General features: G+C 43.5%; 1 protein-coding gene and 1 pseudogene across 1 annotated transcript; one reads left to right on the plus strand and one right to left on the minus strand.

The window, feature by feature from the left end:
- Nucleotides 1-2,649: 2,649 nt before the first annotated feature.
- LOC146675627 (uncharacterized) lies at nucleotides 2,650-3,787 on the minus strand (annotated as a pseudogene).
- A 2,686-nt stretch (nucleotides 3,788-6,473) lies between these two features.
- On the plus strand, nucleotides 6,474-7,775 carry LOC146675628 (neuroligin-1-like). The gene is made up of 2 exons (XM_085400654.1): nucleotides 6,474-6,589; nucleotides 6,895-7,775. The coding sequence occupies exons 1-2, from the start codon at nucleotides 6,489-6,491 to the stop codon at nucleotides 7,721-7,723; spliced, it is 930 nt and encodes a 309-aa protein (XP_085256780.1). The 5' UTR covers nucleotides 6,474-6,488; the 3' UTR covers nucleotides 7,724-7,775.
- The last annotated feature ends 6,262 nt before the right edge of the window (nucleotides 7,776-14,037 follow it).

The following is a 14,037-nucleotide window of genomic DNA, read 5'->3' on the forward strand; positions in this document are numbered from 1 at the left end:
CTGTATAGGCTCGAAAGCCTACTACCAATTAAGCATATTAGGTGATGTGCATCTCTGTAATGAGAAGGGGTGTGGTCTAATGACATCAACACCCTATATCAGGTGTGCATAATTATTAGGCAACGTCCTTTCCTTTGGCAAAATGGGTCAAAAGAAGGACTTGACAGGCTCAGAAAAGTCAAAAATAGTGAGATATCTTGCAGAGGGATGCAGCAGTCTCAAAATTGCAAAGCTTCTGAAGCGTGATCATCGAACAATCAAGCGTTTCATTCAAAATAGTCAACAGGGTCGCAAGAAGCGTGTGGAAAAACCAAGGCGCAAAATAACTGCCCATGAACTGAGAAAAGTCAAGCGTGCAGCTGCCAGGATGCCAGCATAGGAAAATTGGGTTGAACAGTGAGACTGCATTTGTGGGGTTTAGAAACATCCAGAGCATCGCAACAGAAAGGTAAATAAAAAAAGTAAGAGAGAGAGAGAGATAAAGAAATAAATAAACTAATAATACATAAATGAATAGAAAAATAGAAAACACACATGTAGAAATTGTCACATGTGAAATTGTTTTTGGAGAGAATCAGAAGTGAGACAGTTTGAATCCACAGTTCAGCGCAAAGATGCAGGAATTAAATCTGATTATAAAAACACATCGAGGCAACGAAGACCAGCTTACACTCAATATTAATATGAACACACAACATACACGCAATGAAGACATGCTTACACTCATGAATGTGAATACATGACATAAATGCTGAATGGTGTAGATTTAACACACTTAAAGGCTGAAGCTGAGGAATAACTCAGGAAGTTGCAGGACAATAGAGCGACTTTTGTGACAAGGAAAAAGAGACTGGGAGGACCAACCAGTGATTAGAAGCTTAAAGCAGGTTTAAAATAGTGAATTAGAAGTGGTTTCCAGCTGATTGAGCAAAAGAAGTGACGACTGTAGAAATAAAAATAAAAGAATAATAATTGAATTATGCAGCAATGTTTTGAATATGCATTTCTGTTGTCAGGGCAACTTCTCGAGATGTGACTCAATATGCAAATTAGTTGAATGAGTGGGGACAGAAAAAAAAGAAAAACTCAAGTTTCCTGTCTGAGACATGAGTGAAGTTTGCATTGAGAGAAATATATCTGTGACTGTGTGAGAAGAACTGTTTGGTAAAATATATGATAGCAGCCGCAGGACAATTAAATAAAGTCTGTGACTAAGTGCAGTCGTGCAGATCTGGAGAAGAAGTTTATAATTTAGTGATGACACATTGTTATAAAGTGTTTAGAAAGGGCTTAATGGGAATATTACTGTTGGGCAAACTGTGCGGCTTTAACAAGATTTTCTGTGTATTTAGCAGGTGAAACTCTGTCAGCTGACTTCAGACTGTCAGGAAGCTGAAGAACCTGAGGCCAACCACTGAAACATGATGTGGGCAAAATGAACAGAGGGAGGGATTTTAAAGGTGAACATTTAGGACTTACTGCAAATGTTACTATGTCAAAGTTACTGTGACTCAAACAGAGGAAATTCTGATTTTTTTATTTCCACACCCAGCATGTTTTGGGTGTTATATGCTATTAAATACTTTTAAATAAATTAAAAAGTATTTAATAGCATATAACACCCAAAATATGCTTCGGTTCACATTTAACTCCAGAAAATCATCAATCAAAACATGGATATTACCTGACCACAGATTCGTGGTGACGTCACTGCTCTTTTAACTGTTTGGTGTCTTTGTTTGTTTGCTGGTTGTAGAAATGGTTTATATGAGCTTTGAGCTGAGAGTCAGAGGTTTCTGTGGACACTGCTCATGTCGGCACTTATATTTCTGACCTTTTCTTATAACCGATTAAACATGATCTCCTCCCTTTTGCCCCCATTTTTGGTGGTGTAGGTACAAATGATCAGGCATGACATTCTCATAATAAATAAGATACTGCAAATAATTATTTCTGCATTTGTGCGATTGAAGTGAATTGAAAATGTGTATGAAATGACACTGTTTTAAAGATTTGGCCTAAATAATTTTGGAGTGAATGAGTCTAAACATGATGACCTAACTAGTGATATCCTGACACACACACACACACACACACACACACACACACACACACACACACACACACACACACACACACACACAGCATGTTATGCCAGTTTCAGCTGAAACTATGTTTCAAACCATGTTCCGGGTTTTTAGTTCACCATTTATGAGGCTTCAAGAAGAAAATAAAAGACAGATCTGAATGTTTGAAAATGTTTTGGAAAGATTCTGTAAAGATGAGATGAAAAATACTCAAAGGATAAATTTAATTGGTTTATTATTTAGATAAGTTGAAAAAAGTTAAACAAGTAAATGAAGAAACAAGGCAGAGGAGAGAAACCCCAACAATCCCCTCTGAGCAAGCACTTGGCGACAGTGGGGAGGAAAAACTGCCTTTAAACGGGCAGGAACCTCCGGCAGAACCAGGCTCAGGAGGGGACAGTCAACGGCCGGGACTGGTTGGGGGGGTTAACAGAGGTGGAGCAAGACGAGGCTACATCAGGTGAGGAAGCAGTAGCGTCTCTCCTCCGGAACAAGTGGAACCATTTTCTCTTTTTTTTCATGCACTTTTCCACGAGCGCTTTTTTCTCCAGGATGAGATTTCTCAGCTCATCGATGGTTTCTGCGTTTTGTTCTTCAAGTTTCTCACATCTTTGTTCCACCTCTTCCAATGTTGCTTGTTGTTCTTCAAGCTTGTCTTTGAGTTGTTTGGATGTTGCCTCCTGTATCAGCTTGTCCTTGTGCATGTCTGCATTTCTCTGTTGGACCTCTTTGTGCTTGTCTTCTAACTGCTCGTTTCTTTTCTGGATTTCTTGGAGCGTGAGCTGCAGGTCTTCATGTATTTTGTCTTCTTGTTGTTTTTGCGCCTGCATTTGAGTGTGTTCACGCTTCAAGTTATTGAATTCCACCAAAATCCCCTTAACGAGCTCGGAGTTGTTTCTCGCTATCTGATCGATCCTTCTCTGCATCTGTGAGCAGCGTTTCTCCAGTTTGTCTTTTTCTTCTTCCACTTTAGTTGCTTTGTCCTCCAGCTGATTACAAAACTCTTGCAGTTTTAGATTTTTAGACTCAAAGTCCTGGACGACACGTTTTCCTTCTTTCAGTCTTTCCTGCTGTTGCTCTTTCTGTTGAAGAAGGTCTTTATTTTGGCGCAGTGTTTCATCCAGGCTTTCTTTCAGCATGCGGTATTTTTCCTGCATGCTCTTCAGTTCGTGCTGCATGTCTCGTTGCTTTTTGTCCTGCTCTTCCTTCTGTTGGAGGAATTCTTTCTTTTCTTCCACAGCTTCATGGAGCTGTCTTTGGAGGAGCCGATTTTTTCGGTCCATGTATTGGAGATCCCGTTGTATCTTATCAGTCATCGTTTTCTTGTCTTGGAGCTGGTTGGTCATTTCTTTTAGTTCTGCACTCTTTTGCCTGTTTTCTTTAATGAGGTGCACAATCTGCTCTCGGCTCTGAGCAAACTTGATTCCCCAGCCCTCATTAATAATTTTTATGTCCGGCTGGCACTGTTGTCTTTCTTCCAGCTCTTTATTTTGGGCTTCCATTCGTCTACACTTGTCCTCCAGTTGAAGTTTCTCTTCTTCAATTTGTTGCATTTTTTTCTGGAGAAGGTAGTTTTCCTTCCTACTCTCCTCTAACGCCCTTTGGAAGGATGAGGAGCCATTTGGGGAAATTGGCTGGCCACGCCAGGAAGGAGAGGCGGCGTAATCTTTTTGAATTGGTTGTTTTTTTCTTGGAAACATGTTGGAGTTTCTATACGATGACTTTGAAGAGCTTGTGGTGAACGTTTTGTAGGCTGCAAACACAGATGCTGCTGAAACGAACTAAAACTTGCTGTTTCTCACCCCTACTTAAGGAAAAACATCAAAGGACTTAAGATTCTTAAGATCTATGACATCATCACTCCCTAAGCCAATGAGATTGTCACAAGACATTTTGGAATGGGGTATTTTTTTTTAAACTGTTTTCAAACTTAACTTAAAATTTCAGTGTTTCCTGGTTGTGGACTATTGGTTAGTCCAGCCGATTAAGAAATTAATTGTCACAAACATCCCTAATATTATATAACAGACGACAGAAAACAAGACAGTTTTTTTTCTACGCAATAGAGGTATAATAAAAGTTTTTTTAATTATCCTACTTTTTATAAAAGAGAACATTTATTAAAGATTATGTATTTAATTAAAAAACTCTGTTCATCTAAAGCAGGGGTCAGCAACCTTTAAGACCCAAAGAGCCAAAGAGCCATAATTGGCCTATCTGGGGTTGAAAGGCTCGATAAATGCACGGCGTTTCGCCGGGTACACCGGCTTCCGCGAGTGTGACGCTTATTTTGAGCGATGAAAAAATAACAAAATATAATTTTATTTGTATATTGCAAAATCACAATAATCTTCCAATTTAGAACTACAAGTTAAAAAAAAAGAACTAACATAAATAAAATACACTTCAGCTAATTTATTTTCCCAAACCACGCGGAGCCGCACTATAAGGACTAAAGAGCCGCAGGTTGCCGACCCCTGATCTAAAGGGTTTAACAAAAAGGGGGAGCTTCCTGCTGGAAATTGAAATGTCCCCATGTCCCCACTGGGCGATCGTGGCTCAAGAGTTAGGAGTTCGCCTTGTAATCGAGCCCCGGCTTGGACAGTCTCGGTCGTTGTGTCCTTGGGCAAGACACTTCACCCGGCAAGACACTTCACCCGGCAAGACACTTCACCCGTTGCCTACTGGTGGTGGTCAGAGGGCCTGGTGGCGCCCCAGGGTGGCTGTAGCTACATCACCAGTGCGTGAATGGGTGGATGACTGAACGTGGGTGCTTAACTAGTTAAAAGAAACAAACAAACATCGGTCTCTTATTTTTTATGTCACACAGGAAAGAAGCTTCAATGTCTGATGAGAAGACATTAATTTGTTGGTGTTTGTGGTGTTTGGTGCAGTTTTCTTGTTCTCTGGCTTGTTGTTTATTTACAGTGGAGATGAAGATCTCTAACAAGTTGATTTGTTCACATTTGCACATCTTAATTTTTAAGAGGAATGTGTTTTTTTGAGTTTGTACACTATATGCATGTAAGGCAACCATTTCCTTTTTCTGTATTTTTGTGTGCTGCTCTTTTAACAAAAGGGGAACAAAAGACATTTAAATCGACCTCAGATGATTTGTTTAAATTTTTACAAGGTCTTACTGAGGTGATGCAAAGTGAAACATGCTTCTTTTTTGGTAATGTGCTGGAAAAGCTTGAAAATTGACCTTGAATGTGCTTAAAAAGTGCTTGAATTTGACCCTAAAAATGTGTATGAACCCTGCATATATTGGAGTATTTACAGTTTATAGTAGGAATTTCATGGCAACAGCAAATCTTTATTTTGTTTACTGGGAAATGAAATGCTGCCAATTCACAAAGCTGTGCTTCAGCTGCACTTCCTGTTGTAGACTTGTGATGCACACAGGCTCTGTTCCAGCACTCAGCATGTTCTTCCTTATTTGCTCCACCAGGGGGAGCTCCTAAACTATGACATCCTGATAGGAGTGAACCAGGGAGAGGGGCTGAAGTTTGTGGACGACAGTGAGGACAACGACGGCATCTCAGCTGCGGCGTTCGACTACACCATCTCCAGCTTTGTTGACAACCTCTACGGCTACCCAGAGGGTGAGGACGCCACCTCTGTACACTGCCACTTTTTCAGTTATTCCATTTTACAGCCTCCTCTCACTTAACTGCATTTTGCAGCATCATCAGGTTTTGTCTCATTAGGAGCCGCGTTTGTTGATTTGTTCGTTTTTTTCTGTTTGCTGTATTCATTAAAATAAACAGATAATCGTCAAAATGACAAATGTGGACAATTATCAAAGCTTACATTACAATTCTGACAGCTTGAGTTCACATGAATTTTCAAAAGAATATAAAAAGCTGTGAAAGTGCTTTAAGCGTTTAAAACATGCGAGTAAAGAATGGAATCAGTAACATGTGAGCCCAGTGAAGTGCATCAAACAAGACAAGCGTGCTAAAGAGAGCCACTCATCCACATCACGGCGTGTCTGCGCCTTAACCTTTGAGGCTCTGTGGGCAGTAATGCTATCATCCCCCAGGTAGTCGGCTCCCAATCTCAGTGTCGGTGTTTCTGACAGATCGGCCTGCGAACCCCTCACAGCCGGACCACAGTCACAGTACAGACATGTTTGGATAATGCAGTCATGCTTCCTCTCTGCTGCCTGTCACTCCTTCTGTTATCTGAAAGACTTTTTTTTCCTCTCTAGATTTCTCACTCACTTCCTGTTTACGGACCACCAGTGGGTGGCACCAGCTGTGGCCACTGCCAAACTCCATGCTGAGTTTCAGTCCCCAGTTTACTTTTACACGTTCTACCACCACTGCCAGACCGAGACGCGGCCCGAGTGCCGACGCCGCGCACGGAGACGAGATACCTTACGTGTTCGGCGTACCGATGATCGGTGCCACGGACCTGTTCCCGTGCAACTTCTCCAAGAACGATGTGATGCTGAGCACTGTGGTCATGACTTACTGGACTAACTTCGCAAAGACTGGGTAGGCCTCATGTCACAGTAGTGTAAACTGTACACGTTACTGTATGTTCACTGATAGCCTTCTAGTCATCTTGAATACTTGAATCTAGGTTGCTAGTTTAATTCCCGTGTGGCTTTGAAGAATTGAACATACTGGTTCACCAAAAGCATCCAGATCCCAGAGCAGCCGGTTGGTCTTAGATAGTTTAAAGGTTGCACAGAGAATGGGCCTCCTGTCTGTATTCAGTGTATTGATGCCACATGTTACTTATAATGGAGACTGAATATAACTTTGAACTGAAACGTTTAACCTTTATGCTCCACCAGGGACCCCAACCTGCCCGTCCCTCAGGACACCAAGTTCATTCATACCAAGCCCAACCGCTTCGAGGAGGTCATCTGGACCAAGTTCAACTGGAAGGACAAGCAGTACCTTCACATCGGTTTGAAACCTCGTGTCAGACACAACTACAGAGCTAACAAAGTGGCCTTTTGGCTGGAATTAGTCCCTCATCTTCACAGCCTGCACGACGTGCTCTTTCCCACCACTACGCGCTCCCCCGCAGGCCGTGACCCCGGCACCATGAGGCCCAGAAACAACGTTCCTCGAACCACTCGTCATCCTTACCCTACCTTCCCATCAGATCCTGAGCCTGAGGGCTCAGAGCGCCCGCCCCAGGACCTCTTTCCCGGAGACACCCGCGACTACTCCACCGAACTGAGCGTGACAGTTGCAGTTGGAGCGTCGCTCTTCTTCCTCAACATCCTGGCCTTCGCCGCCCTTTACTACAAGCGTGACAAGCGGCACGAGATGCGCCGGCACCGGCTGTCCCCTCAGCGGGGCGGCCCCGCCAACGACCTGGCTCACAGCCAGGAGGAGGAGATCATGTCCCTGCAGATGAAGGACTGGGAGCACGACGCTCACCACGACATGGAGCCCCTGCGACCCCACGACATCCTGCGGCCCGCCTGCCCTCCCGACTACACCCTGGCGCTGCGCCGCGCCCCCGACAACGTGCCGCTGATGACGCCATACACCATCACCGTGATCCCCAGCACCATCACCAGCATGCAGCCTCTTCACGCCTTCAACACATTCCCCTCCACCGGCCACAACAACACCCTGCCCCACCCCCACTCCACCACCAGGGTATAGTAGGGACAGGCCCGACACAGCGCCACCTAGGGACCAGGAACACTGGCTCTGCTACCGCTCTGGAAGGGAGGCCTCTAGACGTGGGCCTTCGTTCTGTCCTCTTATTCGCTTCTTTCTCCAAAAGCAACTACACCTGCTGCGTCATGTGCTGTGAAACTTGGCAGCTCCCTCCACTGGTGGCATGTGGAGGTGCAACTGAAGTGTCCAGCAGCAGATGAGCAGTTTGGGGTGGGTGACTCAGATCTTTCAAAGATACTGTTTTCAAAGACGGTCTGCTGTTTCCAGGCTCAAGACCTCCAACATTTGTCAAAGGGACGAATGCTCTCTCGCTCCTCGCTGTTTTCTCTTTTTTACGTTGGCGTCATCTCTTTTTCCATCTCCTGTGTGTTATGTGCACATTATGCTTCTCTTTTCTACATCCGTGTTTTATTACTGCTCTCTTCCTCTCATTTGACACGCCTCCCTCCTGCTCTTCTCTAAAAATTCCCGATCTGCTGAGCAGTCTGGAGGCGGGAGGCGTACACTAAACATATAACTATGAAAACACTGATATCTTTCATTCGACCAGCATTTTTAGGTGCCAAGTAAGTACTGCTGTGTTTCATTTCTCATCGAGGGAGAAGAAAAACCAAAGAAAAATAGAGTATCGCTATTTACCGTCAACTAACAGAGTTCTGTCATGTTCTCATGACAAAGTGCCAAACTGGCCTCAGTCGTGATTTTCTTTCTTCCATCTTCTCTCTTTTTGTTGTTTTGTTTGAAGCATTTGTTTAATTGTTGTTTTTTATTGTGTGGAAAGAATTTTTCTGAAAATATAGATATAGAGAAATGATATTATATATAGTTCTATATAAAATGTGTACAAAGGAGAAAGTATATAAAAGGGTTTTCTCAGTGGGGGATCTATGCATGAATTATTTTTAAAGACGCGGGGAAAAGGACACTGTACCTGTCGATGCACGTTTCCCAAAATCTAAACGAGTCATATCGCTCCATGTTTGCTACTTTTGGTTTTTGGTTTTCTCCCGCAGAGTAAGAGCATCGCAGGAGCATCGCAGGAGCATCGCAGGAGCATCGCAGGAGCATTGCAGGAGCTCCTGAAGTCAAACGACGCCTCCCAGCACTCATTTATTAAAACGGAGTCGATGCCAAAAGTCTTAAACGTTAGAATCAAAGCAACAGCTGTGAACTCAGTCATGGTGTCATGTGCAGCCTCCGTCTTACTGTCACTACTTTTTCATTTTAGGGTACGTGAGGTAAAGCGTCCGTCGATGTAGCTTGATTGTACAAAACTATTTTTCTACGTTATTAACAAAACAGAGCAGAGACTGATGCTGCTCCTGTCTGACCCCCTTATGTCTGCCACATGTGTATTCTGACTTCATATCATCACTGCTCCCTCCCTCCTCCTCTCTCCATCCTACACCGCCTTTGTTATTTAACACCGACCCCCCCAAACTGATAATCAGACAAATTCCCAAACAGCTGACTTCACTGTGTCGACACCGTTCCTGACTATTTCTGACCTCAGCTCAGCTCTGCTATTATCCTCACATTAAGGGTTCGTTCACCTGCCTGCAGATGATCTGTGAGCTCGTCGGTTGTAAATTAAACTCTAAGCACACTGAGGGTAACCGGGAGGCGTTCAGGGCCTGCAGTGCAGAGCTGCAACATGAAAAAAAGGGATGGGGGCTCAGATCTCCTGAACAGGGTGGAAACAACACGGTGGGTTTGTGCTGTTTGTGATTCCTGCTCCGTCACTCTGGTGGAGACGACTGCAGCTCAGCAGCGCTCCCTGCTGATCCTCTGATGAAGATGTCAACAGTATGTAAACTGAGCTGATGTGCTGCTGTTTGAGCCCACGTGGTAGCGTACGTCCAGTATGGGAGAACTTAGTCACCGGTGCTGTCTTTGCTTGTGCTCTAGCTTTAGCCTGTTTGATTGTTTGTTTTCTATTTTATTACTGCCTAAAAGGGGAGGTGGGGGAAACACATGCCTGACTTCTCCTGTCAGAGGTTTTGTAAGCTCACTGGAAGGGAAACGTGCACAATGTAAATCATAAAACAACTGAGTGGGGCTGTGCTGCAGGTGGATCAGTGCTGTGGACAGTAGCTGTGGAAAAGAGACTGGACAAAGACTCTCAGCCTTAAATACAGGACAGAGGATGATCCGATCATCTTTCAGCTAACAGTGTCGAGCAGAAGGACGGCCGGCTGATGCGTCCGTACGAACCCTTTTGTACTCACTCCTGTGTATAAGGAGGTGGCGAGGGGTTGTGTAGTTAACCTCAGTGATAGGTTTGTAGCATAAACCTATTCGTTGGAACGTTAAGGACAATTTAATTACATAGCAAAGCAAGACACGAGTAGGCAAAGTTCTTCATGTTTCCCGTGCACGGGAGAGAACCGGACAAACGCCGTTCCTTCGCTTCACCCCAGTTGCTCTCGTCCGCTCCTCCGTAACACTGCTCTTTTATTGAGGTTACATGAATATACATATGACGTTCATTAACATATGACGTCTACATACAAACAAAGAGTACGTTGCCTGTGTGTGTGTGTGTGTGTGTGTGCGCGTGTGCGTGTGCGTGTGTGTGTGTGTGTGCGTGTGTGCGTGTGTGTGTGTGCGTGCGTGCGTGCATGTGTGTGTTTGTGTGTGTGTGTGTGTGTGGTGGGGGGGGTCAGAGTGTGACCCCATAAAGACTTCCCTAAACCTGCTGGTCTGGAAGTCCAGCAGTTCATCTAAACAAAAGGCACTTAGCCTAAATCAGATATAGATACATTTATCCTAAATGAACAGAGGGAGTGACTTTAAGTCTGATTTCAGACTATGTCAGTATTAGTTAAGCCAAGAGTCGGGCAAAAGCTTTATGACCCGGAAAGTTCTAATTCCCACAACATATTGTTGGATTAGTAAGCAAAACTTTTCTGTGATGAAGATTTTTGGGGTCGTTGTTTTAGTGATGGGTTCATTCTGTCAGTTAGCTTTGGCTTGTTTTCTTATTTCAATAGAGGGAGTTTTACTAAACATGGACATGTCGAGGAGCGGCTCATTATTTCTGTAACAGTGCACTTAGAGAAAACTGTCAGGTGTCGCCCCCTTTGGTGATGATGTTTTGTGCTCTGATGAGCTAATAATCAGCTCTCTTTTCCTCCTTCTTTGTTCTAAGCAGGCCTGCAAGATTGAATTAACAGCGCTGTAAAACATTGTTGTGAGAGCAAATATAAGGTGAGCTTTTCCAGATTACAATGGGCTGAGGGAAAGGTCACCTGTGGGAACCTGCCAGTTCCTGTCTAAAGGATTGCAGCGAGTCAATCCAGTCCAAGATCATAAAGAACTCTTTTTCTAAAAACAAAAGAAAGAACAAATAAATGAGCTCATATTGATGAGGGTGGAGACTCTGATGCTTTGCGCGTGAGGCTCCACTTGTCTGCTGTGCAGCCGTGACAAAGACTGGACCAGCGTTAGGAAGAGTAGATGTTGACAAACAATTCACGACGCCGGTAAGAAAAAGGTGGATGCTTTGCTTTGCTTTTGGCAGGAGCACAAGAGAGAGAGAGGGAGACCGAAAGGTTCACATGAGAGTGGAACTGCAGACTCCACCCTTGGGCGGCTGATTTTGGGTTGCTGATGTTTGCTTTAAGAAAATGTTGTTTTATTGACTCGGTTTAGATGATGGTGTCACATTATATTGTTGGGAAAATGCCAAATGCTGAAGGGGAGAAAATGTTTGATATTACTGATGTTACCATTAACCAAAGCAGGCCACTGTAGAAGTCAATGACATTTTATAGAAGGAAAACAGAACCAAAGCCAAATGTAGGAGTTATATAGGGGATTGGTGGACTTGTCACATTCCAAATCCAGTTATGGAATAACAAACACTGGTCCAAGGGAAAGGGCAGGTGATACGAGGTGGTGCTGGAGGAAAACGAGCAAAGTAAAGACAGCAAACCTATTTTGGTTCGATTTGATAAAGTCAGATTAAAAGAAGTACCATGACACTCAGAGGATCAACGTGAAACTAAAACATACGCACATTTTGTATGAAGCACATGACTGATAACTGTTGTGTTTTAAGTTTAGTTTCTTATAGCACAGAGTGGATCACAGTGAGGGAAGGACAGGGGGGGAACTGAGTTTAAATGTGAAGTTGATGCTAATATACAGGTTTTGTTTCTAGGTCGTTCTGGGGATGCAGGCTCTGGGTGGAGCCAGGAGCTGAAAAGATCGAACATGATAATTAAACTGATTTTATTATTTAAACACAGGTTTGCAGGCCCGGAGCAAATATACTCGAGAGGAGAATCGCTGAGGTTTTCTGAGAAATGATCTGATGAACCTTTTTCTTTGAATTTTCTAGTTGTGGTTTTGTTTGACACATGAAGATGTGTCAAAAGGGGGAGTTTTAGGTCTAATTTGAAACAATGGATTATATGATCGATGATGCAATTCTACACTGCAATCATCGAGTCCATCCTCACCTCCTCCATCACCGTGTGGTACGCTGGAGCCACTATCAGGGACAAACAGAGACTGCAGCATGTTGTGCGCTCTGCTGAGAAGGTGATTGGCTGCAGACTCCCATCTCTGCAGGACCTGTACGCCTCCAGGACACTGGGGCGTGCAGCTCAGTCACAGCTGACCCTTCTCACCCTGGACACAGTCTGTTTGACCTGCTCCCCTCAGGCAGGAGGCTCCGGTCCATTCGCACCAGAACCTCTCGCCATAAGAACAGTTTCTTCCCCTCTGCTGTTGGACACATGAACAATAACCGTATGACTGTTCCCACCACTACCACGTGACCCTACGCTGTGTTCACTGCATCATTCCATGTTTGGCCCTGATCACCACCTGCACTCATGTATATATCTATCTACTTAGCACTTTTAATCCTTATTTTTATTTTTATTTAAGTGTTATATGACAGTATGTTTGCACTGAAGCACCGCAGCAATTTCCTAATGTTGTAAACCTGCTCAACATTTGGCAATAAAACCGTTTTTGATTCTGATTACTGTCAGCATTTTAATCGCTAGTTTAAAGGCTGCAGCTGTTGCTCTAACATAAATGTAACAGGCCTCAGTGCTGGTTCTAATAGTCTGAGCTGCTTCCAGCTTTATTTGTGAAGAGCACAGCAGCTTACAAAACACGTAGCTAGCTCGTACAGCTGCGACGTTAAACTTTCATGAGCTAAGATGACCTTAAAATAACGGGGCTACGTGTGGTGATGCTAGCGTTAGCCACGTTAGCGCGTTAACTTCACAGGTGGTCAGACTGAGTAAACAGGCACTAAGTCAGAGGTTGGGCTCTCCGTTTCGCTGCAGGATCCCTTCATTCATGCAATTTATGCAGTTTATTAAAGTGCAATTGGAAAAAGGATTTTGAAATGCAGTTTTTAAAAGCATTTCAAAAATCAGTTTATTAAATGGGAATTCAAAAATGAATTTACAAATGCAGAATTTATTCTATAATTCATTACTTAAGCACAGAATTCTTTATTTCGATGCGCGTGGCTCTTGTGGTCCTCCATACAGGAGTGAGAACGTGTTGGCATTTGGGTCCTCCTTCCCCTCATCATAGTCTGCCACGCAGGCCGTGACAGAAAAGCCCACTAAAAGAACGCCCACCAGACCAAAGCAATGGTTTTGACTTGATCAGCATTAACCCCGCCCCCTGACTTTGATGGGTGAAGCTGACAAGGCAAGGCAAGGCAAGTTTATTTGTATAGCACAATTCAACAACAAGGTGATTCAAAGTGCTTTACAGAGACATTAGAAACAAGAACAAATAAAAAGCATGATTTAAAATTGATTAAAACAAGCAAATAAACTAACTAACTAATTAACAAACAAACAAACAAAACAGTATATAAAATCAAAACAGATAAAATCAGAACAGTAGATAAAATCAGTAGTTAAATGTAAGTTTTGAAATTTAAGCTTAAAGTGTGGATTTGGTGCTTTATTCAAATGCAGCTGAGAACAGGTGAGTCTTCAACCTGGATTTAAATAAACTGAGTGTTTCAGCTGATCTGAGGCTTTCTGGGAGTTTGTTCCAGATATAAGGAGCATAAAAGCTGAATGCAGCTTCTCCGTGTCTGGTTCTGACTCTTGGAACTGATAAAAGACCAGATCCAGATGACCTGAGGGATCTGGAAGGTTCATACTGGGTCAGGAGGTCATTGATGTATTTTGGTCCTAAACCATTCAGAGCTTTATAGGCCAGCATCAGAACTTTAAAGTCTATCCTCTGACGGACAGGCAGCCAGTGTAAGGACCTCAGAGCTGGACTGATGTGGTCCACTTTTTTGG

This window comes from Rhamphochromis longiceps, linkage group LG3 (assembly GCF_057381845.1).
Source record: "Rhamphochromis longiceps isolate RC_006_pf linkage group LG3, R_longiceps_female_GT1.1, whole genome shotgun sequence".
NCBI classification, from domain to species: Eukaryota; Metazoa; Chordata; class Actinopteri; order Cichliformes; family Cichlidae; genus Rhamphochromis; species Rhamphochromis longiceps.